The following is a 22,511-nucleotide window of genomic DNA, read 5'->3' as shown; positions in this document are numbered from 1 at the left end:
ATAATGAAGAACGTAGGGCAAGTAAACACCTTAGAACCGAAATCCTGCAAATCATGGGGTGTGGGTGTATGCCACCTGGCGGCACCTGTATTTCTGTGTGAAGGTATCCTGCTGTCAGTTTAAAAAGGAGGATCTCTGGAAAATACTGGATTTTGTACACTCCTGCAGGCATAGAACAAAGCCTGCATTCAGAGCCGCAGCAGCGATATGCGTGCTGGCATATGCTACACTCGTTCACTTTTGCTGTATATCTGAATACAAGGGCACTTGTGCTTATATTCAGAGAAGGGTGTTATTTAATTATTAGAGTAAATCATTAGCCAAGATTCCAGGTCACTAGCTCTGCCATTGATTTGCTGGGTGAGCAGGGGTAGCGCTCTTAGGGCACTCAGCGTCCCTTTAGCAATCTGTTGACTATGGAGCATCTACCTTCCAGGAATGTTGTGATTTGTTTGTAAGCCACAGTGATTTTCCCACAAAAGGCACTAGAAAAAATGTGAAGTCTGATGATGAATAATGAATAGAATACAAGAGATGGTTAGAGGACTTGCAGTATCTGTTTAAAATGGAATACTACTGGGTAGGGTGACCAGCCATAAAATGGGGACAGTCCTGATTTTGGGGGGCTTTTTCTTATATAGGCACCTATTACCCCCCGCTCCCTGTCCTGAGTTTTCACACTTGCTATCTGGTCACCCTACTACTGGGACACCCGCATCAGACAGACCTGTATCTCTGTGGCAGTCCCAGAAAGACACGTCATCCACTCCACCCTGATTAACTACAATACAAACTCCCCCACAAGGTCCTGTGCTGGACTCGAATCAGTAACCGAGTGGAAATAAAAGGCTGTTTCTTCTTTTACCACTCTCCCATGCCACTGGGCTTAATTCTAACTCATCAGGAATTTCCCCACATTACGGATGAGGCAGTGGGGCGAGTGGTGTAATTTTTAACACAGAATTTTGTCAGCGCTAAGGTGCTCATTTTATTTTAGAAAAAAATTAGTTCTATTTAGATGCCAAGTGAAGGCAAAGAGTGTGTTTTAAGGCACATATTTACAACGCACAAATAACAGTCATCACACAGTGTCCTTGTGGACTTGGCACCTGCATACAAACAACAAATGAAAACCCAAGACTAGGCAGAGGGAGAATAAGAACTCATTGGCCCTGCAGACCCACCTTCTCTCAGCCCAGCTGTGTGCAATTACTCTCAGCTAGCCTGGGCAGTTACTCGCATGAACACAACTTTATGCGCATCCACCACACCTTACTGAACCAGGAGAGTGTCTGTGAACTCCAGTGGCCATCACTTGTGAGATTTATCCATATGACCAAGGTCACCCCCACTGACTCAGTAGACTGCTGCCCAATCAGATGGACATTTCAAAGAGCCTTTTAAACCAGCTTCTTCATGAACATCTTGGGTAGCGAGGTGTATCGGTGATGCAGAAGCTGCAGAGCATAGGATCTGGGAGACCACAGGGAAGGTTCTTCCAATTACTCAGACAATAGTGACATTGTGGGGCAGGGCATGGTAGGTTAGACAGACCTATGGTTCTTAAACTGACTTCTCTGGGACATTCTGAACTGACTGCAGGACCCAATCCACCTACACACCTTCAGGGAGGGATGGATGTTCAAAGGGAGGAGAGTAAAATTAGATCCTCTGCTGCTTGCTCATTTTAGAGCCTACTCCAATAGGGGGGGAAAATAGTGAGGAGTAGTTTTTAATTTGTTGCTGGGTGGGGGACATCAGTGAGATCCTGCTCTCTGTTTCTGGCAAAGTGGGGGGGGAGCCTCAGAAGGGATGTGGGGCTGGCTTGCTGTCCAGATCAGGGTACGGGCAAGGCGCATCGTGCTGATCAATCGACTGGTATGAGCTGCGATCCCGGCCCACGCTGAGGAAACCTGCATGGGGAGGAAGAGATGAAGCTTTCAGACAATGCCAGCTCAGGAAGTCACATAAAATGAATGTGCAGTCCAGCACTGCATCATATTAATTGCACCCTTGCTTTCCTTGCACCTAAGGAATTTTGTGATGCATGCTACTTGTAATTACGCTCATTCAAGTAAAAGCACTCTTCCTTCTGAGGACAATTAGCACTGGGGGCAGGAAGGACTCCCTCACCCACCTCCTTGCTTAGCAATGCACCATTTGCCAGTTGCATTACAGAGTTTTTCTGAAGCAGAACTGGGCAATGGCCAGGTGCAGGATATCAGAAGGGACGGACCAGCGTGCTGCTGCAGTATGGCTAATTCTAGACACCACTGTTGCCATTAGCTCTGAATAATAAACACTGATGCCCCAAAGTCCTGCGTGACTGCGTGTCAGATGTTTTAATAATGGTGTAGTACAATCATGCTGTAAGTGGGTCCTCCAGTCCAACTAGATTTATCATGAAGAAGAGACCTAACACTTATGCAGCGAGACAGTTCCTGGAAGAAGTATGGTACCAGGAGCATGCACACAGCTAGCTGGAGAAGGGCTAGTCCAAGGCAAAATAATTTTAATAGGTGGAGGTGATGAGTTCTAGATCCTCACTCAGAACAACAAGCCAGGGCTGCTTTTCTTTCACTGAGGTACTGCTTTTGCAGCCACGAGGCTGAGTCGAATAGCCGGACCCACAATTACTCACAGTAGAAATGCTGCTGAAATACAGTTTGTTTCGGCCTGTTTGAACAGTTTCCTGTGGGAGCCAGGGGAGACTGAACCCATGCTGCAATAAATGAATCCAGGAGGCACCATGTCTAGCTGGTGGAAATGAGCGAAGAGCTGAATGCATGATTCACCCATCAGTCTCTCTTCCTAATAAGCCCAGCCTCGTATCTCTGAGGACCCAGTCACAAAGCAAAGTATATCACACTCGGGCACAGTCTTAAAATACAACTGTGCCCCGATTATGGTACAAACATGGTTGGCAGTGTTAAGCATCTTACAGAGCCTTGATGCAGCCTCATGGCGACGAGAGAGAGAGAAGTTTTTTGTCTATCTAGGCTGATCAACTGTCATGAGCTAGAAAATTATTTAAATCAATGCTAGTCACTGACTCATGTGACAGCCCCTGCTGAAAGCAGGCAGGGGGCTGGGGGAGCTGCCAAGCAACAGACGGCTATTCCGCATAGAACAAAACTGATTAAGTAGTGACCAGGAAAATACATAAGGGGAACAACGTGGGATAGTTGCACTGCAGTGGAACAGACCTGGTGGCATGAAGGTGCCGCTGGGAAAAGCTAACAGAAAGGGGTGTTTGGTAAAGGTGTTTGGTGAAGGTGTTCCCTTCACCTCTCTAGGTGTTAGGTGCTGTCCCTTCCAGCCCAAGAGTGAGTCCTGCACGTGGATCTTGTCTCTAGGCTTATGCAGCTCCGTCACTAGACCGAACTCAATAAAACCTGTAGCACTAGTTTCCTGCGCTAGTCCAAACTGGCTTCACTGCAGCCTTTCGGTACAAGGCGAGAGTCACTGAGGAACTGTCAACTAGAGACATGTTTCACCTATCCAGGACATTGGAGACATCACCTATTCCTCACAACATTCCTCCCCTCCCCCCGTGAGGTAGATATTAGCCCCATGTTTCAGAAGGGGAAACCGAGGCACAGATTAAAACGATTTGCCCCAAGGTGTCACAACAAGGCTGGGATGAGAAGCCAGACTTTCATATCCATGCTCAGTTGTCTAGGCAATGCGACCTCATATGTAAAGCATCCAACCCCCCACACCTTGCCCCCGTTCTCTCAACAGGCCTTCATTTCTCCCCTCTCCTCCTGCCCCAGTCACAGCCAGCGGGAACAGAACTGGTCGGTGAGGAAGACACACACAAAGGCTTCCGCCCGGCCATGGGACACACACAGCTAAGGGAGAAGGAAGAGCAGCCAGGCAGCTCAGTTACGTCGGACAAGGGGGATAGCACTGGAGCCAACACCGTCACAGCTGTCGGGCGAGGACTCCAGCTCTGCAAGGGAAAAGAGGGAGAACATAAAAAACCCACAAAGCAGGCGACAAACTGGGGGCACAAGAAGGTGAGAACACAGACTGGGCAAGAGAGAGACCCACTAGGACAGGCAGAATCCAGCTGTGCGTATCCCAGACCGAGAGCCGGCATGAAGGATCCAGAAGGCAGGATAAGCCCAGACCGACAACAGGAACTGGATGTGTGGCCTCCTACCTAGGTTGACGATGTACTCTCCCCCACGCTCCCGGTACATCTGATAGACAAAGAGGCATGACAGGGGTTTGAGGAGGAGGCTGAAGATGGCCATGCCCGAACTGAAGCGCTGCAGGTCACTTAGAGACCTATCCCGGGGATAGAAGAGGCTGATGTTAATGATGTCCAGGAGGATCGTGATCAACAGGCCAATCAGGAACTGGAAATCAGAAACACAAAGACATTGACTGGAAATTTGATTCACCACCAAGAGCCAAACAGCCCAAACCAATGGAAATCAGAGTCTCGGGAGGTAATGCGTCTCCATCCTTGAAGATCTGCACTCACATGCCACCGGCTTTACTTTGCCTTTCCTCCAGGCCAGCACGAAATTGTAACCACGGTGGCCTCTAGCATATGGAATTCACACCCCCTTGACAGGAGTCTCACCCCCTTCCCGCTCATTTCTTAACACCTTCCACTTTTCCCTGTAAAAGATGGATTTTCCTAATACCACGTCTCTTGGTCTCATATTTACAATTCTTCCTCCTCACCTGTCTCAGACCTTTTTGCCTTCTCATTTGTATTCTCCAGGGTGAGAGAGATTTATTTTTAAAGTACATGCAGCACTTTGAGCTCGGGGGGGGGGGGGCAGATCAGAGTCTTCGGTGGGACCCTTTGCCAAGTCAGGCTAGGTCCAAAAACCTAGCGTTGGTATGAAACGAGATTTGACATGTCTAAGGCAGACACAAAATTTCATATTTGTACTGCAGTAGCACTTAGCAGTTCCAATCAGGGATTCAGCTGGTATCGGATTTAAAAGAATACCATATGTGAGGATTTCAATATTCCGCTAAAGTGGCTGTGGCCCTAACCGTAGCTTTGTGCTAGCACACGAGAGACAAAGTGAAACTCAGTCGCTTCTCTGCATTGTCCAAGCTGAGTGAAATGCTGAGAGTAAACATGGAGCATTAATGCTCTATCCTAGTGCTTTTATACTGCCACCCCTCACTGTGGTATCCAAGCCCACGCATAGAGAGTACATTACAGTCTTTTAATTTTCAGATTCAATATTCTGTGTTCATAAAATACAAACATTTGTTGTTTAATATATTACGTTAACCAGCTACTGGCTCTTTGCAGACACTCTGTAAAGACAAATCGTAGATTCTAAGGCCAGATCATCTAGTCTGACCTCTGATACAACACAGGTCATAGAACTCACCCGGAATAATTCTTGTTTGAACTAGATTCTATCTTTTAGACAAACATCCAGTCTTGATTTTAAAAAGGCCTCTAATGGAGAATTGGGAAAATGTTCCAATGGTTAATTCCCCTCCCTGTTACAATGTACGCCTTATTTCCAGTCTAAATCTGTCTAGCTTCAGCTTCCAGCCACAGGATCTTGTTAGATCTTTGTCAGCTAGACGAAAGAGCCCATTATCAAATATGTATTCCCCATGTAGCTACTTATAAACTTATCAAGTCATCTCTTAATTTTCTCTTGTTAAACAGTTCCTTGAGTCTATCGCCATGAGGCAGGTTTTTGAATCCTTTGCGCATTCTCCTGGCTCTGCTTTGAACCCTCTGCAATTTATTAGTCCTTCATGAACTGTGGACACCAGACTTATACACATACTTAACTCTACTGCTGTAATTCATCCCATAGACTTCAATAAGATCACTCACAATGCCTAAAGGTAAGTATGTGTGTAAGTTTTTGCAGGATTAGGGCCTAGTTAATTCAAAAAGTTAACAGTACTTTCCCTGTCCTACACCTGCCTAAATCCCCCTGCCAATTTTTGTGGCTTCACAATCAAATTTCCTATTAAAAAAAAAAAACGTATTTCTTTCCCTTATCATCTGAAAGGCCTACACAAATGGGAGGGAACAACAGGACAAACTGCATATGAAGGGAAATCACTGAAACTGACCAGACAAAATGCTGTCAAATACACAAGACTTAAAAAGGAGAAAATAGTCTCTCCAATATATTTTAGTTACAGTCATCTTAGGTCTTACTTCTACCAGCAGTAGGCAAGAAGCTGAGAGACTGTTTTTTTAATTCGAACGGGTCCCTTTCAAAGAGGCCGTCCAATTTATTTCTACAAACAAGCTGAACACTGTGGTTTGTTTTAAAGCGGTGCTGGTGGCGGCGGCCTCTTTCTTGTCGATGCAAGGTTAAGGAGTTCATCCAGTAAAGGCCATGAGTGCTCAGCCTCCAGCGGATCCCAGTAGGAACAATGGGTGCTGAGCACATTTAGCCTTCAGTTAGGTGCCTAAACAAGAGCTGAGCTATTCTGACAATCCGGCCGCTTGAGAGTTGGAAGTGCCCTTTTCAATTCCGAGCACCGCTGAAAAGCGGAATAGACTCTCCGCAATTTTTGCTCCTCTCTCCTTAAAAAGCAGTGACGTCTTCCCCACAACACCCTCTTACAGAGCCCGTTCGGGAAGGTGCCTGCCCCCAGACTTACCATGATTATTGCATCGATGGAATCCCGCTGAGCAATTGCCCAAACCCCCACTGCCAGGACGGTGAAGTTTCCCCATGTGTAGGAGTCCGGAAACAGCAAGCATCCCCTGGCAAACAAGGCACACACAAAAAAAACCCACTCAGAACATGTCCGGCATGAGTAGTGTGATCTTAACCACTGGAATTCAACCCCCGTCCTTAGATCTGTGTGCTGCAAGATTTCGATACGGAATGCTAGATCTGTTCCCGCAATATGCCGGGTTTTCCCCTGCAGGTAAGACTCATAACTGATTCCAGCAATATGAAGAGATTACTTCCCCATCCCTAGAACTCTGCATATATAGGAATTATCGGCTTTCTGGATCAATCACGGGTAAGAGCCAAGAATTACTACTACAAGATCTCTCCATTTGCTACTATAGGGTCTCTGCAGCAACAACCGGAAGAAGCCGATGACTGCCCTCCAGTCTCAGTTAACCTTTCCCAGAGTTATAACTATCATCCCAACATCAGCTATGAGGCCAATTAAGCTCAAGCATTTCCTACAGCATGCGCATGCAATTCGCACAGTCAAATCCCCTACAAACAAAGGGTTAGGATTTTTTTCTTTAGGGTCTCTTGATGTTTGTTCAGAACACTGTTTCCAGCTGGCCTACATTGCAGATATATATTTACCTTCACCCTGTTATGGAGATTTATTTACATCTAAAAAATCTAATCACATAAGCACGCTTGGCAGAATTAATTTTTTAAATAATTTCAACAGCTAATATCCATGTTTATTTTAAGCTTTTTTTTAGTTTTATCCATTTAAATTTCCACAGTCACAGGACATTATGGCGGGAGTCAGACTAATTATTTAATGACAGAAGTTGAGATTCAAAAAGTTAAGCAGTAAACTGTTAAAACACAAATTGTCAATATCATACATCAACATTTTAGCCTTCAATCAAACTCTAAAGTTCTCAAGCAGTCTTTTTCGTACTTTGCCTATGTGTAAATTTATATTTTCAATAGAAATATTTGTTCCTTAATGTGCGTGTGTATGGTGAAATCAATGTTTATTGATGTTTACGGATAAAAATCTAACGCTGCCAAGCCTACACAAAAATAAAAGCTACAGACAACAGTTAGGCTAATGCTTTGATTCAGGATGAAGTCAGTTGAGACTGCAAGCCGCATGGGGCAGAGACCAGCTCTTGCAAGGTGTGGGTACTGTACCTACCGCAGTGGAGCCTGGACCTTGTTTGGTACCGTCAGTTTCAGGGTAACTGCACCTGTATCCCCACCTCTATGGTCTACTCCAGGACTGCCCGGTCAGGTCACCAGCCATCACCTGTCTCTGGACAGAGAGCCTTGTCCCATTCCCTTCTGACTAGGGAATTTTAAGGCTGCCCAGCTCCCTGCCTTACACTGTCATATCCTCAGCAAGCCAGATTGCTTAACAGCAAGCCTCTATGCACTGCTTCCTTCCCAAGGGCTATGAACAGGGTGGTGCCAGCACTTACAAGTTATCACACAGCTCTTTCAAACAAGCACATTTATTCTTAGGGTAAAAGCATCATAGAGAAAACATAATGGAAACAATAAACACACAAGCTAAACATACCAGGAGTCACCCAGGAGTCTAATGGCCCCCTAGAGGAGGCCAATGTCTTTCCAGCCCTTCCACAAGGGTTGGGGGTCCCACCATGGACAGAAGGTTCTGTCCATTTGCTGGATCAGAAGGAAGGCCCCAAGACAGTTTAAACTCAGCCTTTTTATGCCAGAAGTCCTTTCTTGGTCTGTCGGTCTCCGAAAAATCCAGTTTGACCCAGCGTACACAAGCCGTACTTACAAACTAAGTGATTCACCATAATCGCTCCCTGCTGCTTTTGGTTCCTGGAGCAATGCTGGTAACCCTCCCCCTGGAATTGCATACGCTCTCTGGCCCACATGGATACATAAATAGGCTTGAAAAGGTTCGATTTGTATTAGTAAATGTTTATAAACATCAATTTCACTACACACGCATGCAAACACACACACCCCGACAAAAAATATTTCCATCGATGATGATCAAAACGTACAGCTAGGTAAAGTAAGAAAAATGCTGCTTGAGAACTTACTCGAGTTTGATTTAAGGACATCGACTTTGTATATTTTGTCAATATTGCGATGTTGACAGCCTGTGTTTTAACAGTGATAAAGCTTTATGAATCGCAACATCTACCGTCACTGAATAATTATTACCGGACTCCCTTCATTGTCTGATATCCCCCGTAATTTCCCACAACTGGCATTTAAACTGATAAAATCTAACAAAAAAATGCTTAAAAAAAAAATCGACATTGCCCATTGAAATGATCAAAAGATAAAAATTAAATTCTGCCAAGCCTATACATAAGCCATTCTTAAATTTAATACAATGGGCACAACAGAAACTCTCTGTCACTTTAAGCACTGCTGCAGTGTAAATCAAATAATTGACAACTTCTTACGTTCATTATGCACCTTAATGCTGAAGGATTCCAAAGTGTGATCTTCACCCGTCACTGAAATGCAGCCACCTCCATGGGGAAATGACAGCTGTTTAGCAGCCCACAACAGCATGAAGGCAGTTTAGAACAAGAAGTGAAGGCTATTATAGTCAATTAAAGCTACAGGGGTCATAGACAGGATATAATGCAGGATGCACTGCAAAACTCAGCTTTTTCCAGCAAGCTTCTTCCTAAGACAGTGGCTGTGGAACTGGCCCCAGCTATCTTGGTTTGATTCTTCCTGAGTAGCATCTTAAATCTAAAAGGCGGCAGACTGGCAGGCAGTTCTGTTCAGCCATCCCGAGCAATCTTCTGCTACTTCATACTGATATAAGTCATATCCAGATACTATGACAAAGAATGCCTCAGAGATGCATTAATACACGTGCACGGGAATTTGGGCAGGACACCCGAGTTAATCTTGCTTGTGCTAACCATGACAAAAGATTTTTAAATGGCCCTAGGTGGTCAAGAAAGAATGATTCCACGGTGAGGGACCAGCCTAGGAGACCTGGGTTCAAATCCCTGCTCTGCCGCGGACTCTCTGTGTGTGACCTTGGGCAAGTCATTAGCCTCTTGGTGCCTCAGTTCCCCACCTGTGAAATGAGGGCTAAGAGCACTGCCCTACCTCACAGGGGGGTTATAAAGACTGACAGGTATTCAGATACCACAGTGATGAGGGCCTATAATGGGGTATACTGGCCCTTTCAGAGTAGAGGGGGCCAGAAGACCCTGTTCCAAGAAGCTGGAATGAGCAAAGGCTCAGGAAAAGCCCTGGTAATAGAAGAGAGGAACCGATCCCAGGGAATTAGGAGTTTGATGGGAGGAAAAGGAACAGTGTCTTGGGGTTTAAGGGCTCGGGATCAGGAGCCCTGTAGCGTAGGATGGGTCAGGACTCCCCTCTCCTCCAGCCAATCAGGAGGAGCTTTCTTGAGGCAGGAGCCTTCTTCCTCAGTGCAGGGGAGATGCTGGCAAGAGAAGGAAGCCACAAACTCCAGGGAATGACAGCAATGAGAGACGAGTCTGCGAAGAGCCGGAGGTGGCGAGGGACGAGCTGTGTGTGGACGGCAGAAGAGCCAGAGCTAAGTGTGACCTGATGGATTGTGGCGATGGGACTCTGCTGGTGGAACGGTTGGAGGTCATTAACGCAGCTCCAAGAGGAGGGCGGCAGGACTTACAAGGAAGGCTGTGGGTGGCTCTAAAAGGGAGAGCAGAGCAGAGGGAGCCCGCCACAAGGAACTGCTCAGTAGGTGGCAATATAACACTGCAAGGCCATGTAAGTAGGCAGGAGAAAGACAGGAAGCCCTGGGCCTGGTTCCCAGGTCATTCTCTTGAAGCCGACAGAGCAACACCGATTTACACCAGCCAAGCGCCAAGTTCCATGTGGTTTGTCACTTTTACCTTGCATCTGAAAGACAGAACGCCCAGCATCAAGGTACCCCCAGCACCACGCTGGAGCACTACCCAGGACCACTACCCAGGACCAACACAGAGAGAAGAGTTATCAGTGAGTAATTTGGAGACACATTTCATTGGCTTTTGCCTTATGCTGCCACCCAAACAGGACCCAGCTTCGCTTGTGAAAAAGCTCATGGGGCAGGGGCATGATTTAAGAGAGAAGCCACGCCAGGGTCATACCAACACCACTGTGCTGTGCTTATATTATAGCCAGGCAGAGAACAATGCTGTACGGAGCCTGCTCCCCCAACACCAAAACAGCAGTGTGATGTTAATGACATGAGCTGTGACCGTATAGATCATTGTTGCAACCAAGGTCTTATAGCTGCACCAAATCTTGTACAAAGGCAGTCAAGTAAGGTGTCTATAGAAAGGTTGTAATTTGCTGGTTATGATTATGCTGTCTGTATGTGTGTATCATTTTTGTATCTGAAGTTATGAATATTGGCTATGTACTTGTATCTCAATGTGTTTTAATTCTAAGTAGCCTCGGTGAAGCATTTGGTCAGCTTCTTGAGAAAGAACTATTCTCAGTAAGTGCCCAATCAAGAAACTTAACTGACAATGGACTTTGGGAGACGTCAATCCACGTCTGAGCTTTCCTGGGAACGTTCAAACTAACATGTAAACAATGGCGTCAGCCTGCAAAAAGTTGGCTCATTCATGGACATGTGACTTGCCCAGGTGGCTACAAACTCCATCTCGTTGCTGTGATTTTGCACAGAAGAATAAAGGGGTTTCTGCCCACAAGAGAGAGAGAATATAAAAGGCCCTGGAAGCCTCTCCATTTTGTCTTTAACTGGCTCAAGAGATGGGCTCTCCACCCCAAAGAGATGCCTGAAAGAAACTGGAATAAAGGACAGTAGCTATGGGGATGTGAGTGATTGCTGGACCCAGGCCATAACCTACAACGTTGGTCTGAAAAGGATTGGGCCCAGACTAGGAAGGAGTCCAGTCTGTGAAAGAAGCCTATTGGAACATCTCAGAGGGTGAGATTTCATCTGTAATCAGTTTCTGAAATGTATTAGGCTTAGACTTGCGTGTTTTGCTTTATTTTACTTGGTGATTTACTTTGTTCTGTCTGTTATTACTTGGAACCACTTAAATCCTACTTGTTGTACTTAATACAATCACGTCTGTTTAGTAATTAACCCAGAGTAAGTAATTAATACCTAGGGGAGCAAACAGCTGGGCACGTCTATCAGTGTTATATTGGGCGGACAATGTATGAGTTTATAAGAGTAAAACGGATGTATTCGGGGTTTAGGCTCCCAGAAAGACTGAATACTGGGTGCTGGGAAAGTCCCAGTTAACTGAGAAACCCCTGGGCTAAGTGAATCTTAATTTCCGTGAAGTGTAGTGGGGGTCTGGCCCAACCTCTTGGTCAGTGCTGGAGCAGACTGGTGCAGAGTGGAGGGAAGCCTTTTCTGGCAGAAGGGTTTGTTCTCAGTGGGATCCCAGCACATCTTGAGGGAGTTTCTGTGACCCAACCCATCGCAAGCTGACTCTCGGTTCTCAAGACCCCCCTCTTCTCACCAGGTCCGAGCAGCGTGCCAATGACTCACCATGTCGTGAGCAGCCAGTGCACCAGAACGATTGCCTGCAGGAGAGCAGAGAGAAGACAGGTCAGAAAGTCTGAGAAACGGGGGAGAACTGGAGGGAAACGGTGCTTCAAAGGGCAAGGAAAGCAAAGAGCGCCAGCCAGGCCATAGAAACAGACCAGTTCAAAGAGCTGGTTTGCAGAGGCACAATGGACACTGCCATTTCCCTTGGCCTCTGCTGCTGGGCTTCTTTCGATCTGGCCACAATTTGTTCCTGTTCTTGCCTCTTTGAGCAGGTTATTCAGGGCCCGGTTAGGATTTTTAAATGGGTTATTGATTCTGGAACCAGAAAACAGTTTGACTAGAAAGCCTGGCAATCTGATCTCCACTTGATTAGCGCATTTAAAACGCCACCGGATAGGTGTCCCAGCCCTGGGGCCCCGGCTCCCATTGCAAGGCCATTTTGTACCAGCCCTCAGCAGACGTCCCTGCCTGCTGGCACAGAGGGTTTAATACGCTTTCTCCCTTCCCCTCCTGCCATTCTGTGCAGAGACAGCGCTCAGCCCCAGCGCCACCTCGCCAGGTCTGAAGACGGAAACGGTGACATTCAGCCTCCCAGATGCCTGCTAAAAAAAATCCAGGGCCAATCCTGCAAGGTGCTGAATTCCCTCCACTCTCACTGAAGTCAATGGGAGGAGAACAATCAGATCCCAGCTCCTTGCATGGCAATGACATTCCAGGCACTGTCACAATACAAATATTTACAGGAAGGGCTCTGACCATTGTGTTTAATTAGGCAAATGGCAGACGCTAGAGGCTCACAACAAAGCAAACTTGAGCCGCACAAGCATTCTCTTCCAGGTGGTTTGAGATTTTCTGTAACCAAGGAGACACTCTTATTCTCCATGCATTGGAGGACATTTTCTCTCCGGTTGTGTTTAATTTGATTTACAGCTGGGAAAGGTGCCCTGGGCCTCCTCTGTGAACTTCCACCAACTGTTGTGAGCTTTGCTCTTTCTGAATGAACAGCATGAAAAACGACACACTGAACCTGCTGAGTCCAAACAATTTGTGCTCTGTTACCGCTCCCTAAGACACCTCTGGCCTGCAGAGAAACACAGGACGTATGCTCCACTGGTACAAGGTGTGGGTGGGACTCTCTCTAAAACATGACGAGCCTTGATGTGGAACCACAGGGGGAAAAAAAATCAAAGATGCTCTCAGTTAGCTCACATTGACTGCAACGCTTGGTTCCAGATCTCCTGGCAAAGTTTTCAGTCGCTAAAGAGATCGTATGAGACAGGTGCTTCATGAAAATTACATCAACCCCAACACGCGTCATCATTTAAGGCCCCGTAGCAATACCTTAACTTATGCAAAGCAAACGTCCTATTGAAATCACTGGGACTTCTCGACGGGTGTCAGTGGGTCTCTATCCAGCCCTTACAGTCCACATGCATTGCACTCACATTTAGGAACGGTTTTGGCATGTCTAGATATTGTAGGGATTGGGCGCAGAACTGTTCCTATCTCATTGCATTTACTGAGCCATCTAATATGTAGCGCATGCACTAAAGTGTCATGCTTTGTTCACAGGCGCACGTAGCGGCCTCAAGGATCCAACGCAATAAAGGACCATCCTTTCCTCAGAGAACAATCTAAGAGACAGGACGGGAAAAAGGAAGTCGTAGCATTACCACCTTACAAATGGAAGTACAGAGAGGTGAAGTGACTTGCCCATGGTCACAGAGATAGGCTGTGGCAGAGCTGGGAACTGAATCCAGGGTCATTATTTATCTGTATTACTGTAGCACCTAAGAGCCCCAGTCAGGGATCAGGACTCCATGGTGCTAGGGGGCTGTGCAAACACAGGACAAACTGACAGCTCTGAGACGCTATTGGTCTCTCCTGGATCTCAGCACAGAGCCTCGGTCATAAGACCTTTCCTCCACTCTCTAGCTTAACACAAAGACTGTTGCTTTTTAAAATGTGAATAACCAATAAAGCTGCAATACAAACAAGCAAAAACCAGGGAATTCAAAATGAAGAGTGGCCCCTCATCCTTAACTTACCCCGTTCTGCCTAGATAGCACAGCGCGTACGGCTTAAGATGCAATATTGCTCCTGTATAGATGCAATACCTTGGCATAGCTGGGACTAAGCATTAACACTGGGTAGGCTGGATTTTGTCACAAAATCAAAAGCCATTTAAACAGGTTTTTAATGTTGATTTTTATTTCAGTGGTTCATGAAAGGCTACAAAATGCTGCTTCTCCCCCATTTCACCCTGGAGACCAAACGGAAGCTGCTAATCAGTAAAATACAGGATGTGCCTGTATAAAAAGGAGAAATGTAAATAGTGTTTACTCAAGAGACTATCACAATATCAGAGAAGTTCTTAATTATGTAAAATTTAATTGCATGTTACATACTCACTAGACCCCCTAAAGCCTCACCATTTAACATAATTTGGTAGCTTTCCCCCCCACAAAGCTGTCTGGTCCAATATTGCAGTTATTAAATGAGGAGGCATGCTTAGCCACACAGATGAGGGAGGGAGGGTCAGAACCTTGCTATGCCAGGACTGACTGTTTTAGGGGATTGGCAAGGCGATATGGGGCCTTTTCCTTCCTCGTTCCTAGGCTTGCCTGGTAGTGACAAAATATCCTTCTCTGACAGCTGTGAGGTTAGTTGTGGTCTCAGTCCAGTTCAGAGCGGCATCTTAAATCAGTATGGTGCCAGGAATACACTTCTAATGGTATCTTTGCCTATGCCAGATTACACAAACCACTTTGCAGGCCAGCTCTTACAGGGGTATGTGGGAAGGATTAATTCCCTTCTTTTTGCTCAAGGATTTAATCCCGGATGGGTGAAATTTCTTCTTCTAAGGAAACAAACTCCATTATGAAGCCTCAGTCTAGAAGTGACAGAGACATTAAAGGTGGAAAGGTTTTTGGATGAGCCCTTGTACCCATACTTCCCTTTTAAAGGCTTCCAGGCTGAATGGAAGGATGGTCGCTCGGTTAAAGACTAACTGGAAACTCAGGAGATCTGGGAGTCAATCCTTCGCTCTGCCACCGATTGCTTGTGTGAGACCTTGGGCAAGTCACTCAATCAGGTCCCAACATTTGAAGTGGGGATAATCTTTCCTTCGTTCCACCCTGGGTCTGTTTTGTCTATTTAGATGGTAAGCTCTTTGGGGCAGGGATTTCTCTCGTTATATATTTCTTCAGCTCCTGCCACAATAAGACCTTTAGGCGCTACTGTAATACAATAAGGATCCACAACACAGCAGGCAGGTTCAACAGAGACAACAAGGGTGAATAGATACAGGGAACTCTGGTCATCCTCCCACCAGAGCCTTGATGGGACACACTAGAAGAGCACCACCAGGGAAAAGCCCCTGCAGCACATACTCTGAAGATGAACAGATATCCATTTGTATTGCTGTCTTTCTGCTTGTTTTCACAAGTCACTTAGGGATGCTGGAACAATTTGTATACTGGAGATGCTGAACCAAACTGTAAACCCTGTATATAATGAAAACCACTTCAAGCCAGGGGGTGCTGCAGCACCCCCCACACCTCTAGCTCCTGCATCTATGAAGTCATTTAAGATAAAAAAGCCACCAAGATAATTCCATGGGCCCTTGCTTCCCCAGGGGGCCAGGCAGAGCTAAACTTTAAAGAGAGAAATTTAATTCAAAACAGCTTCCCCCCCACGTCCATTGTACAACAGATATTTAGTGCACGTTTTGTTTACTATCTTAATTAGATGTCTTTGTTGCTCACTCTTATGCTTTGTGTTTGTGGTGCTTGGACAATAAAGTTAAGATTTTAAAAACATGGACTAGAGCAAGATCTTTCAAGTGTTCCCGGGCCCCAGAAATTCTCACAATAGCCCTGATTATCCATAGTAAAAGTCAGCCAGAATTCAGTGTTCTAAAAACACCAGAATGTGCAAGCCACATGATCAGCGCTTGAAAACACCATTTCCTACTTGCCTCTAGCCAGTGAAAAAAGCTTTCCTTGCAGAGGGAAGTGGGAAGCCACGAATCAGTAAAATCTAAACTTTTGTTTTAACATGCCACATAAAAGTGCCTAGACTTTATGGTTGTGAACCCAGCCTTTTGGATGCAAACTTAACCAGTGGTGTTTTCCCAAGGCTGCAGACTGACAGCTCCAATGCTGGTCCTCCTAACTTCCTCAAGCTTCAGCCCAGTAAAATTAAGGAGACTCTGGCTATTTTCACAGCTATTCATAACCCTGCAGACAGCAACAAAAATGACAAGATCCATATCCATTTCATTCCTGCTACAGCTTGGGCAAAGCTATAAGCCGCTGAGGAAGGGTCTGAAGATATTTATGCAGAACAAGATTTCCCCCCCCCCCAAAATGGAGGATAGGGAATGATAAACTAGTCTTCGACACCCCCTAACAGCCAGGGAGCTCTGAGGAGAAAGGCTCTGCTCTCTTACAGAAGTGAAAATGTGCAGAAGGCCTCAGTTTCATCAGACACCAGTTGAAAGAGTCCCTGAGCAGAGTCCAAGGACTCACCCCCCGCAGAGGAATTCTAGCTTCCTCCCTTTTCCCAGCAGCTGGGATTTCTCCAAGGAGGACGGGCTTCTCACCCAGGTGTTGACTCTGATCCATATTGGGAGAGGCCACTCATCGGCATCTGTCTCTGGCCACTAGCTATCCAGTAAAGGTTTCAAACCCTGCAGATTAGAAACTATGCCCTACAGCCTACACATGAAACCAAAACAAAAAAACATAGCCGTTTTCAGCTATACAGAAACTGCCAGGATATTTGGATCACTTCCTAAAATGCTCGGCCCAACAGCCGCCAAGCCCATTCTGACTCTGAAAACTTGTGCAGAATTTTATCCGAGATCAAGTGTCGGCAGCTAAAAAACATGGTTAATTAACCAACTGTCGCTGCTGCAGTCTTCTTGCCCCCAGAACTTGCCCTGTAGTTAAAGGGAGCTTTGGGTACATCAGAAATGCATGACAGAGTTAATAACTAACTGGGTTAATGTTGCAAGGAGGAAACTTAGTTATAAATACTCCCTTCTTCCTTGTAGGAAACGTGCATATTTTCTGATGTTTGGCACAACAAGACCCTGTCCTGGGTGGCACAAATACATGACAGGAACATAACAGAGTTTAAGGAACGTCTTTGCACTCTCTCCAAAGCCAATTGGCACACGCCAACTCTGTTAGGACAGAGTCCTAGCCCAGTTTCTCACCTCAGCACCCCGCCTGGCCTCCTAGCTTCTGGTGGGCACAGGCCATATTAGCACCACCAGTTGTAGCCAGGGGAGATTCTTGCAAAGGTTTGAAGACAAAAACAGACCGAGCGAGAAAGCCAGCCTCCAGCACCCATCCCCCAAGAGCGCAGCTCCCTCCTGAGCCACAGAAAAATTTGCTCCTCTGAGGGGAGAATGAGTCACTATCTTTGATCAAACCAACATCCAATGTCAGCGAGAGAGTGACAAGTCACCTGCACTGTGCGAATGCAGCTCTCCCTGGAGTGCACAGCCAGGGGCATCTGTATCCAGTGCAGCCTACAGCAGAGGGGGGATTTTGACCCTTGCTTGGGTAAATGCTTGGTCAAGAGTCATGGGACCTTTACAGGGAGACTGTCAGAATAAAAGCCACCCTCCTGTCTGACGTATTGGGGTTAGAGGGTAGTCCCTGGGGGCATGTCTACACTGCACTGTAAACCCAGGTCTGTGGGACCTGGGCTTGTGGGTTTGGTATTTCCAAGCCAGGGTTTGAGCATCCACACTGGCCTGGAAACATGGGCTTAACAACTGCTGGCCGCAGGGGTCTCGCAGCCCTACTGTGCAATACAGACCCGCTGGCTTGGGTCTGCAGCTTGAGCTGGGTCTACGTTAACAAAATGGCAAGTGTTTGGACCCAAGTTACAGGGCGACCCAGGCTCCTCCCTAGCAGCGGCCTTAGGAACGGGGGGTCCTGAGTGCTTGGGGCCCGGAGTCAGGCTGGTTTGTGTGTGGACAGCATGCGGGGGGAGGAGGGGGTTGGGCTCAGGACTGTGCGGCGATACCCCTGCACTGCAGACCCCCCCCCCGTTCCCCTGGGACAGACCCGCTGTCTCCCCCGTTGTTCGCGTGGGCTCAGGAGCGGGGGTTACGCTAACCGGGTGCTCGGCGCTGCACGGAGACCCCCTGCCACACGCCTGGGAGCGGGGGGGAGGGGCGGGGCTCAACCTTCGCAGCCTCCCGGGGGATCCGGCGCCCCCCCCCACGCGGCGCTGAGCCGCAGCCCGTGTCCCCCCGCCCCGGTACCTTGAGGTTCACCGCGGGCACCTCCATGCTGGCGGGGCGCCTGCCCCGGCCGCTTCCAAACTTTCCGCGGCCCCACCCCGCCCCCGTGACCGAGCGGGCAGCGCCTCACGTGGGCCGGCGGGGCGGGGCCGGGCGCTGGTGGGCTGGCTCAGCCCCGGGGGGGTCCCCGCGCCCCGCCCAGCCGGCCCAGGGGGGGCTCCCTGCGGGGGGGTGCACAGAGCCCCCGCCCCGCCCAGATCGGTCACCCCACCCCCGCCAAGAGGGAGAATGAACCCCCCTCCCCGAGAGCAGAGGGACCCCGGCCGGGGGGAGCAGGGAATGTGGGGCGATGACCCCAGGTGGATAGTGAGTGGGGCCGGGGCTGGACACAGGCAGTGCTGAGGCTGGGCAGGGGGCTGGGGGGGGCCAGGTGCGCCAGGGACTGTGGTAAGGGAGGATGCCACCGCCCGGCTGGCCACCGGCCCCGTGCACATCGGCTGCTGGTCAATATTCCAAGGTGACCTTTGGGACCAGGCAGGTAGCACCCACATCCCCCTGACAGGGCGTTCTGTGCACCACCCCTTCCTTCGCATGGCTGCCCCCGTCCCTCTTGGCTTGCACGTCAAACGGGACGGTGAAAGATTTTTGCAGGGGCAAACGCTATTGTTTAAAAGCGAACGGGCAAAAAAAACCCATCCTGCCCGAGGCCAGACCCTTTCGGAAGCTCTTGGTGTGTATATTCCTAAAGGACCAGGGCCTTTCAAATGTCACTGCACATCCCTCCATTGCTGCCTGAGGCCCCAGCCGAAAGGGTAATAAAATCCTTCTCCTCACCTAGAGAAATACCTCTTCTCCTCAGTGGCTAGCCTGCTTTAGGACTCAGGGACATTGAGTCTTGCTCTCTCGCTACTTTAAAAAGTCCCAGCTGCTCCAGCTGCACCCCAAATGAATCTCACTACAAGCTGAGGGTTTGCATACATTGGCTCAGCCGGTTGGTTTATTAAGGTAAATAGCAATATAGAGCAGCGGTATCACTAACCCAAGACTGTACAACTGTAAACGGAGCCACCTGATATCACTAATCTTGCTGGCTGAAAAAGAAGGAAAGCGAGTCCCCTGAATAGGATTCAAATCCTCTGAAAAGCAAGTTCCCAGAAGAGGAGTTGACCCTACAAGGAATTCCTACCCCATGAGAAAGTACAAGCTCCTGCTATATGACCCTGATCCAAAGGCCACTGGCTTTCACGACAAAAGATACCCACTGACGTCACTTGCGCTTTGGATCAGTCCCTCTATGTATGTGGAGAGGCAAGTAGGAAGAGACTCAGGTGATGGGATTAACTCTATGCAATGCAATGCGAAACCATAGGGCTGCCCAACCTGTAGCTCTTGGAACTGACTGCAAAATATCTCCAGAAGGTTGGGAGAAGGAGACCGAGTCAGAATATGTGGCAAAGTGGCATAGATCATCACCGGAGTGTCTGATCAACACATAAATGGAAAACACAGATGGTGTGTTCATGCAGGGGACAGTGGGTCTGCATGGGCCTGTTTAAGATTTACTGCATTTCATTGGTCAGGAGTTCACGTATGTAGGGAGAAGCCTTGTCTACACTAGAAAGTTTTAGTAGCAGAAGTGGTACGGACATTGCTATTTTGGCAGAGTGCATTCACATTGGGCTGCCTTTGCCGGTAGAGCACGTCCTCACAGAAACAGGCAGTATCGGCAAAAGACGTGGCCCTGTGGTAAGATCCCAGTGTCCCCCATGCTGCTGTCTGGTGCGCTAACTTGTGGAAATGTTTGCAGCATATTATGGGGCTGGCGCCGTGTATTATGGGATAGCATCACTCCTCCCACGGAATTGTGCAAGTCTGGGGCCAAATTTCCAGAGATCTGTCTCGTTTTATAATCTCCTCTTTCCCGCTGTTTCTCCGTCTCACTAGCAGAAACCTGGAATCCGCACCGATCAATGCAGCTCTCTTGTCCATTTCAAGGACAGGACAAGGGCTACCATAGCAGCCAGACATTCAGCAGGGATACTGAAGATGAGTGGAAGACACAGATGGAGGATGAAGCTGACCACCTCTTGCAGGCATTCACTGAGCGACGGCACACGGAGCGGCAGTTTTGGGTCCATACAATGAGCACCAAGTGGTGAGGCTGGATTGTGATACACATCTGAGACCACGAGAAGTGGCTGCAGACCTTTCAGAAGCAGAAGGCCACATTCCTGGAGCTGTGTGCTGAGCTCACCCCAGCCCTACAGATACCAAGATGAGAGTTGCTCCGACAGTAGAGAAAGAGGTGCCGATCGCTATCTGGAAGTTTGCAACACCACATTGCTATCCGTTGGTGGGCAGGCAGTTTGGTGTTGGAAAATCTGTGGTGGGGGCAGTTTAGAGTTGTATCCTGCTCATGTGACCGGCCCTTCATCGTGTCTCCAGTCCCATTGCCTGCTGAGTTTGGTATGTCTGAGTAGAAAGTGCTGCTTAAATGCCCAGGTTGGAACTATTATTTATAAACTGCTAATCTAGTAAAAACCACTCCGAGAATTGTGCAGATTAGAAATAACAGATCCAACAAAGAAGGTGGAGGCTCACCAGGTCGATGTAGATGCCAAACATTGTAGCTATTACTATTTAGTTCTCTTCGGAAACATACAAGGCAGGCTGTGTGTTAGTAAACCCAGGCTTTTGCACCACTTCCAGCACCAGAAAAAGCTTGGCTGTACCTACAGGTCAGAGCAACTGCAATAACGAACCAAAAAAGACTCCCGAATTCTCCCAGATTGCACCACTTCAATTGTGTAAGAGACCGAAGCATGACTCACTATTTCCATATTCCTTTTCAGCTAGGATCCACTTCTCTGTAAGCTCTCATTTCCCTGTTTCACGCAGACGCCCTGTCTACACTACAAAAATCTGTGGCCGATATTTTCAAAACCCTTCTGAAAATCAGGGTGTTTCAAGTTGGACTCGTGAAAATGGAGCCAGTCACAACAAATAGCCACTCTTGAAAATCTTGGCCACATAGGATTGCAGGACCATGGTACAGAACGGTGGTGGATGACACATTCCCAACACAAGTTGGTCATCTGGTAAACACAGTAAAATATTGTGTTTTTATGGGGTTCCTGGACTGTGCTACAGCCTTTGGCCTTGCAGGGCTGTAGCCCAGGTTGGGCACATGATTCAACGGGATCTCTCAGGTGAGGCAGGACTATCTGCCTGAGTAAGGTTTGCTGGACTGGTCCCTAATACCAACCACGGAGTCTTACAAGGGTGTAATTAACGGCTTCATTCAGACAATCCTCATAGCAAATTTATTACCTTTTGTTTTATTTATCTGTTACGGAGCTGCAATTATTATCGGTATTCCTGTAGCACTTGGAGACCCAAATGAGGGCTCAGGGCTACTGTTCTTGGAGATGAACAAATATCTAATGAAAAGACATTGCCTGCCCCAAAGAGATTGCGCTTGGCCCTGTACAAAACCCAAATGGGCTCTGCCCTGCAGAGTTTATAATCCAGGGCTGCATCAGCACTAGGATTATTTCCATAGAGTGTCTCCCTGGAGCAGCTCCACCAGAGGTAGCAATGGTGAGGGGGTGGGGTGCTAATGCAGACAGGAATCCAGGCGACTGATGGCATTTTAAGCACTAACCCTGTGACATCTGATCCCTGTTCAGGACAGGTCTATACAACACAGTGGCTAAAACATGGATGGCAGCAAATGACTTGTCTGCCAAGGGACTGTCATTACTATGTGATTATACAGAGCCTAGGACCTTGACCTGGTTCTGGTTAGCCTCTAGGTGTTCCTGCAATATACGCGTTAAATAATAATAATAATACACCAGCCTTTCCACCAGCCACCCCTCAAGCTGAACTAGTGGTAGCAACCGTGGAAAATTTTCACACTGAAGTCCAGTCTCTACTGAAATCAACGTCAAAACCTTCATTGATTTCACTAGGGCCAGGCCTTTGGCCCAAATCCCCAAAGGTATTTTGACCCCTAAGTCCCAATGGGAATTAGGCACTTTTGAGGATTTGGGAACTTCATCCCTAGTGTAGAGATGGGATG

General features: G+C 47.7%; 1 protein-coding gene across 5 annotated transcripts; it reads right to left on the bottom strand.

Moving 5' to 3' along the window:
• Positions 1–966: 966 nt before the first annotated feature.
• Positions 967–18,573, bottom strand: LOC123354420 (angiotensin II receptor associated protein). Of its 5 annotated transcripts, none has more exons than XM_044996495.1 (6): positions 18,449–18,573; positions 12,163–12,197; positions 6,622–6,727; positions 4,057–4,367; positions 3,926–3,955; positions 967–1,913 (listed from the first exon to the last, which is right to left on the bottom strand). In XM_044996495.1, coding segments are annotated over exons 1-5 (480 nt in total). In that variant the 5' UTR covers positions 18,476–18,573; the 3' UTR covers positions 967–1,913; positions 3,926–3,954. The 5 variants fall into 5 exon arrangements, with proteins under 5 accessions (XP_044852430.1, XP_044852429.1, XP_044852426.1 ...); XM_044996494.1 differs by lacking the exon at positions 18,449–18,573 and adding an exon at positions 17,641–17,698; XM_044996491.1 differs by lacking the exon at positions 18,449–18,573 and adding an exon at positions 16,695–16,807.
• Between the last annotated feature and the right edge of the window lie 3,938 nt (positions 18,574–22,511).

Source organism: Mauremys mutica, chromosome 21 (genome assembly GCF_020497125.1).
Source record: "Mauremys mutica isolate MM-2020 ecotype Southern chromosome 21, ASM2049712v1, whole genome shotgun sequence".
NCBI classification, from domain to species: Eukaryota; Metazoa; Chordata; order Testudines; family Geoemydidae; genus Mauremys; species Mauremys mutica.
This window is presented reverse-complemented; position numbering and strand designations above follow the sequence as displayed.

Excerpts from the sequence above, each read along its gene's own strand:
- LOC123354420 (XM_044996491.1), bottom strand. The coding sequence starts at position 16,790 with ATGGATCAGAGTCAACACCTGGGTGAGAAGCCCGTCCTCCTTGGAGAA. Across the intron at positions 12,198-16,694 it reads CTAGAATTCCTCTGCGGGGG|GCAATCGTTCTGGTGCACTG; the intron begins GTGAGTCCTTGG and ends GCTCTCCTGCAG. Across the intron at positions 4,368-6,621 it reads CCATCGATGCAATAATCATG|TTCCTGATTGGCCTGTTGAT; the intron begins GTAAGTCTGGGG and ends TCTGATTTCCAG.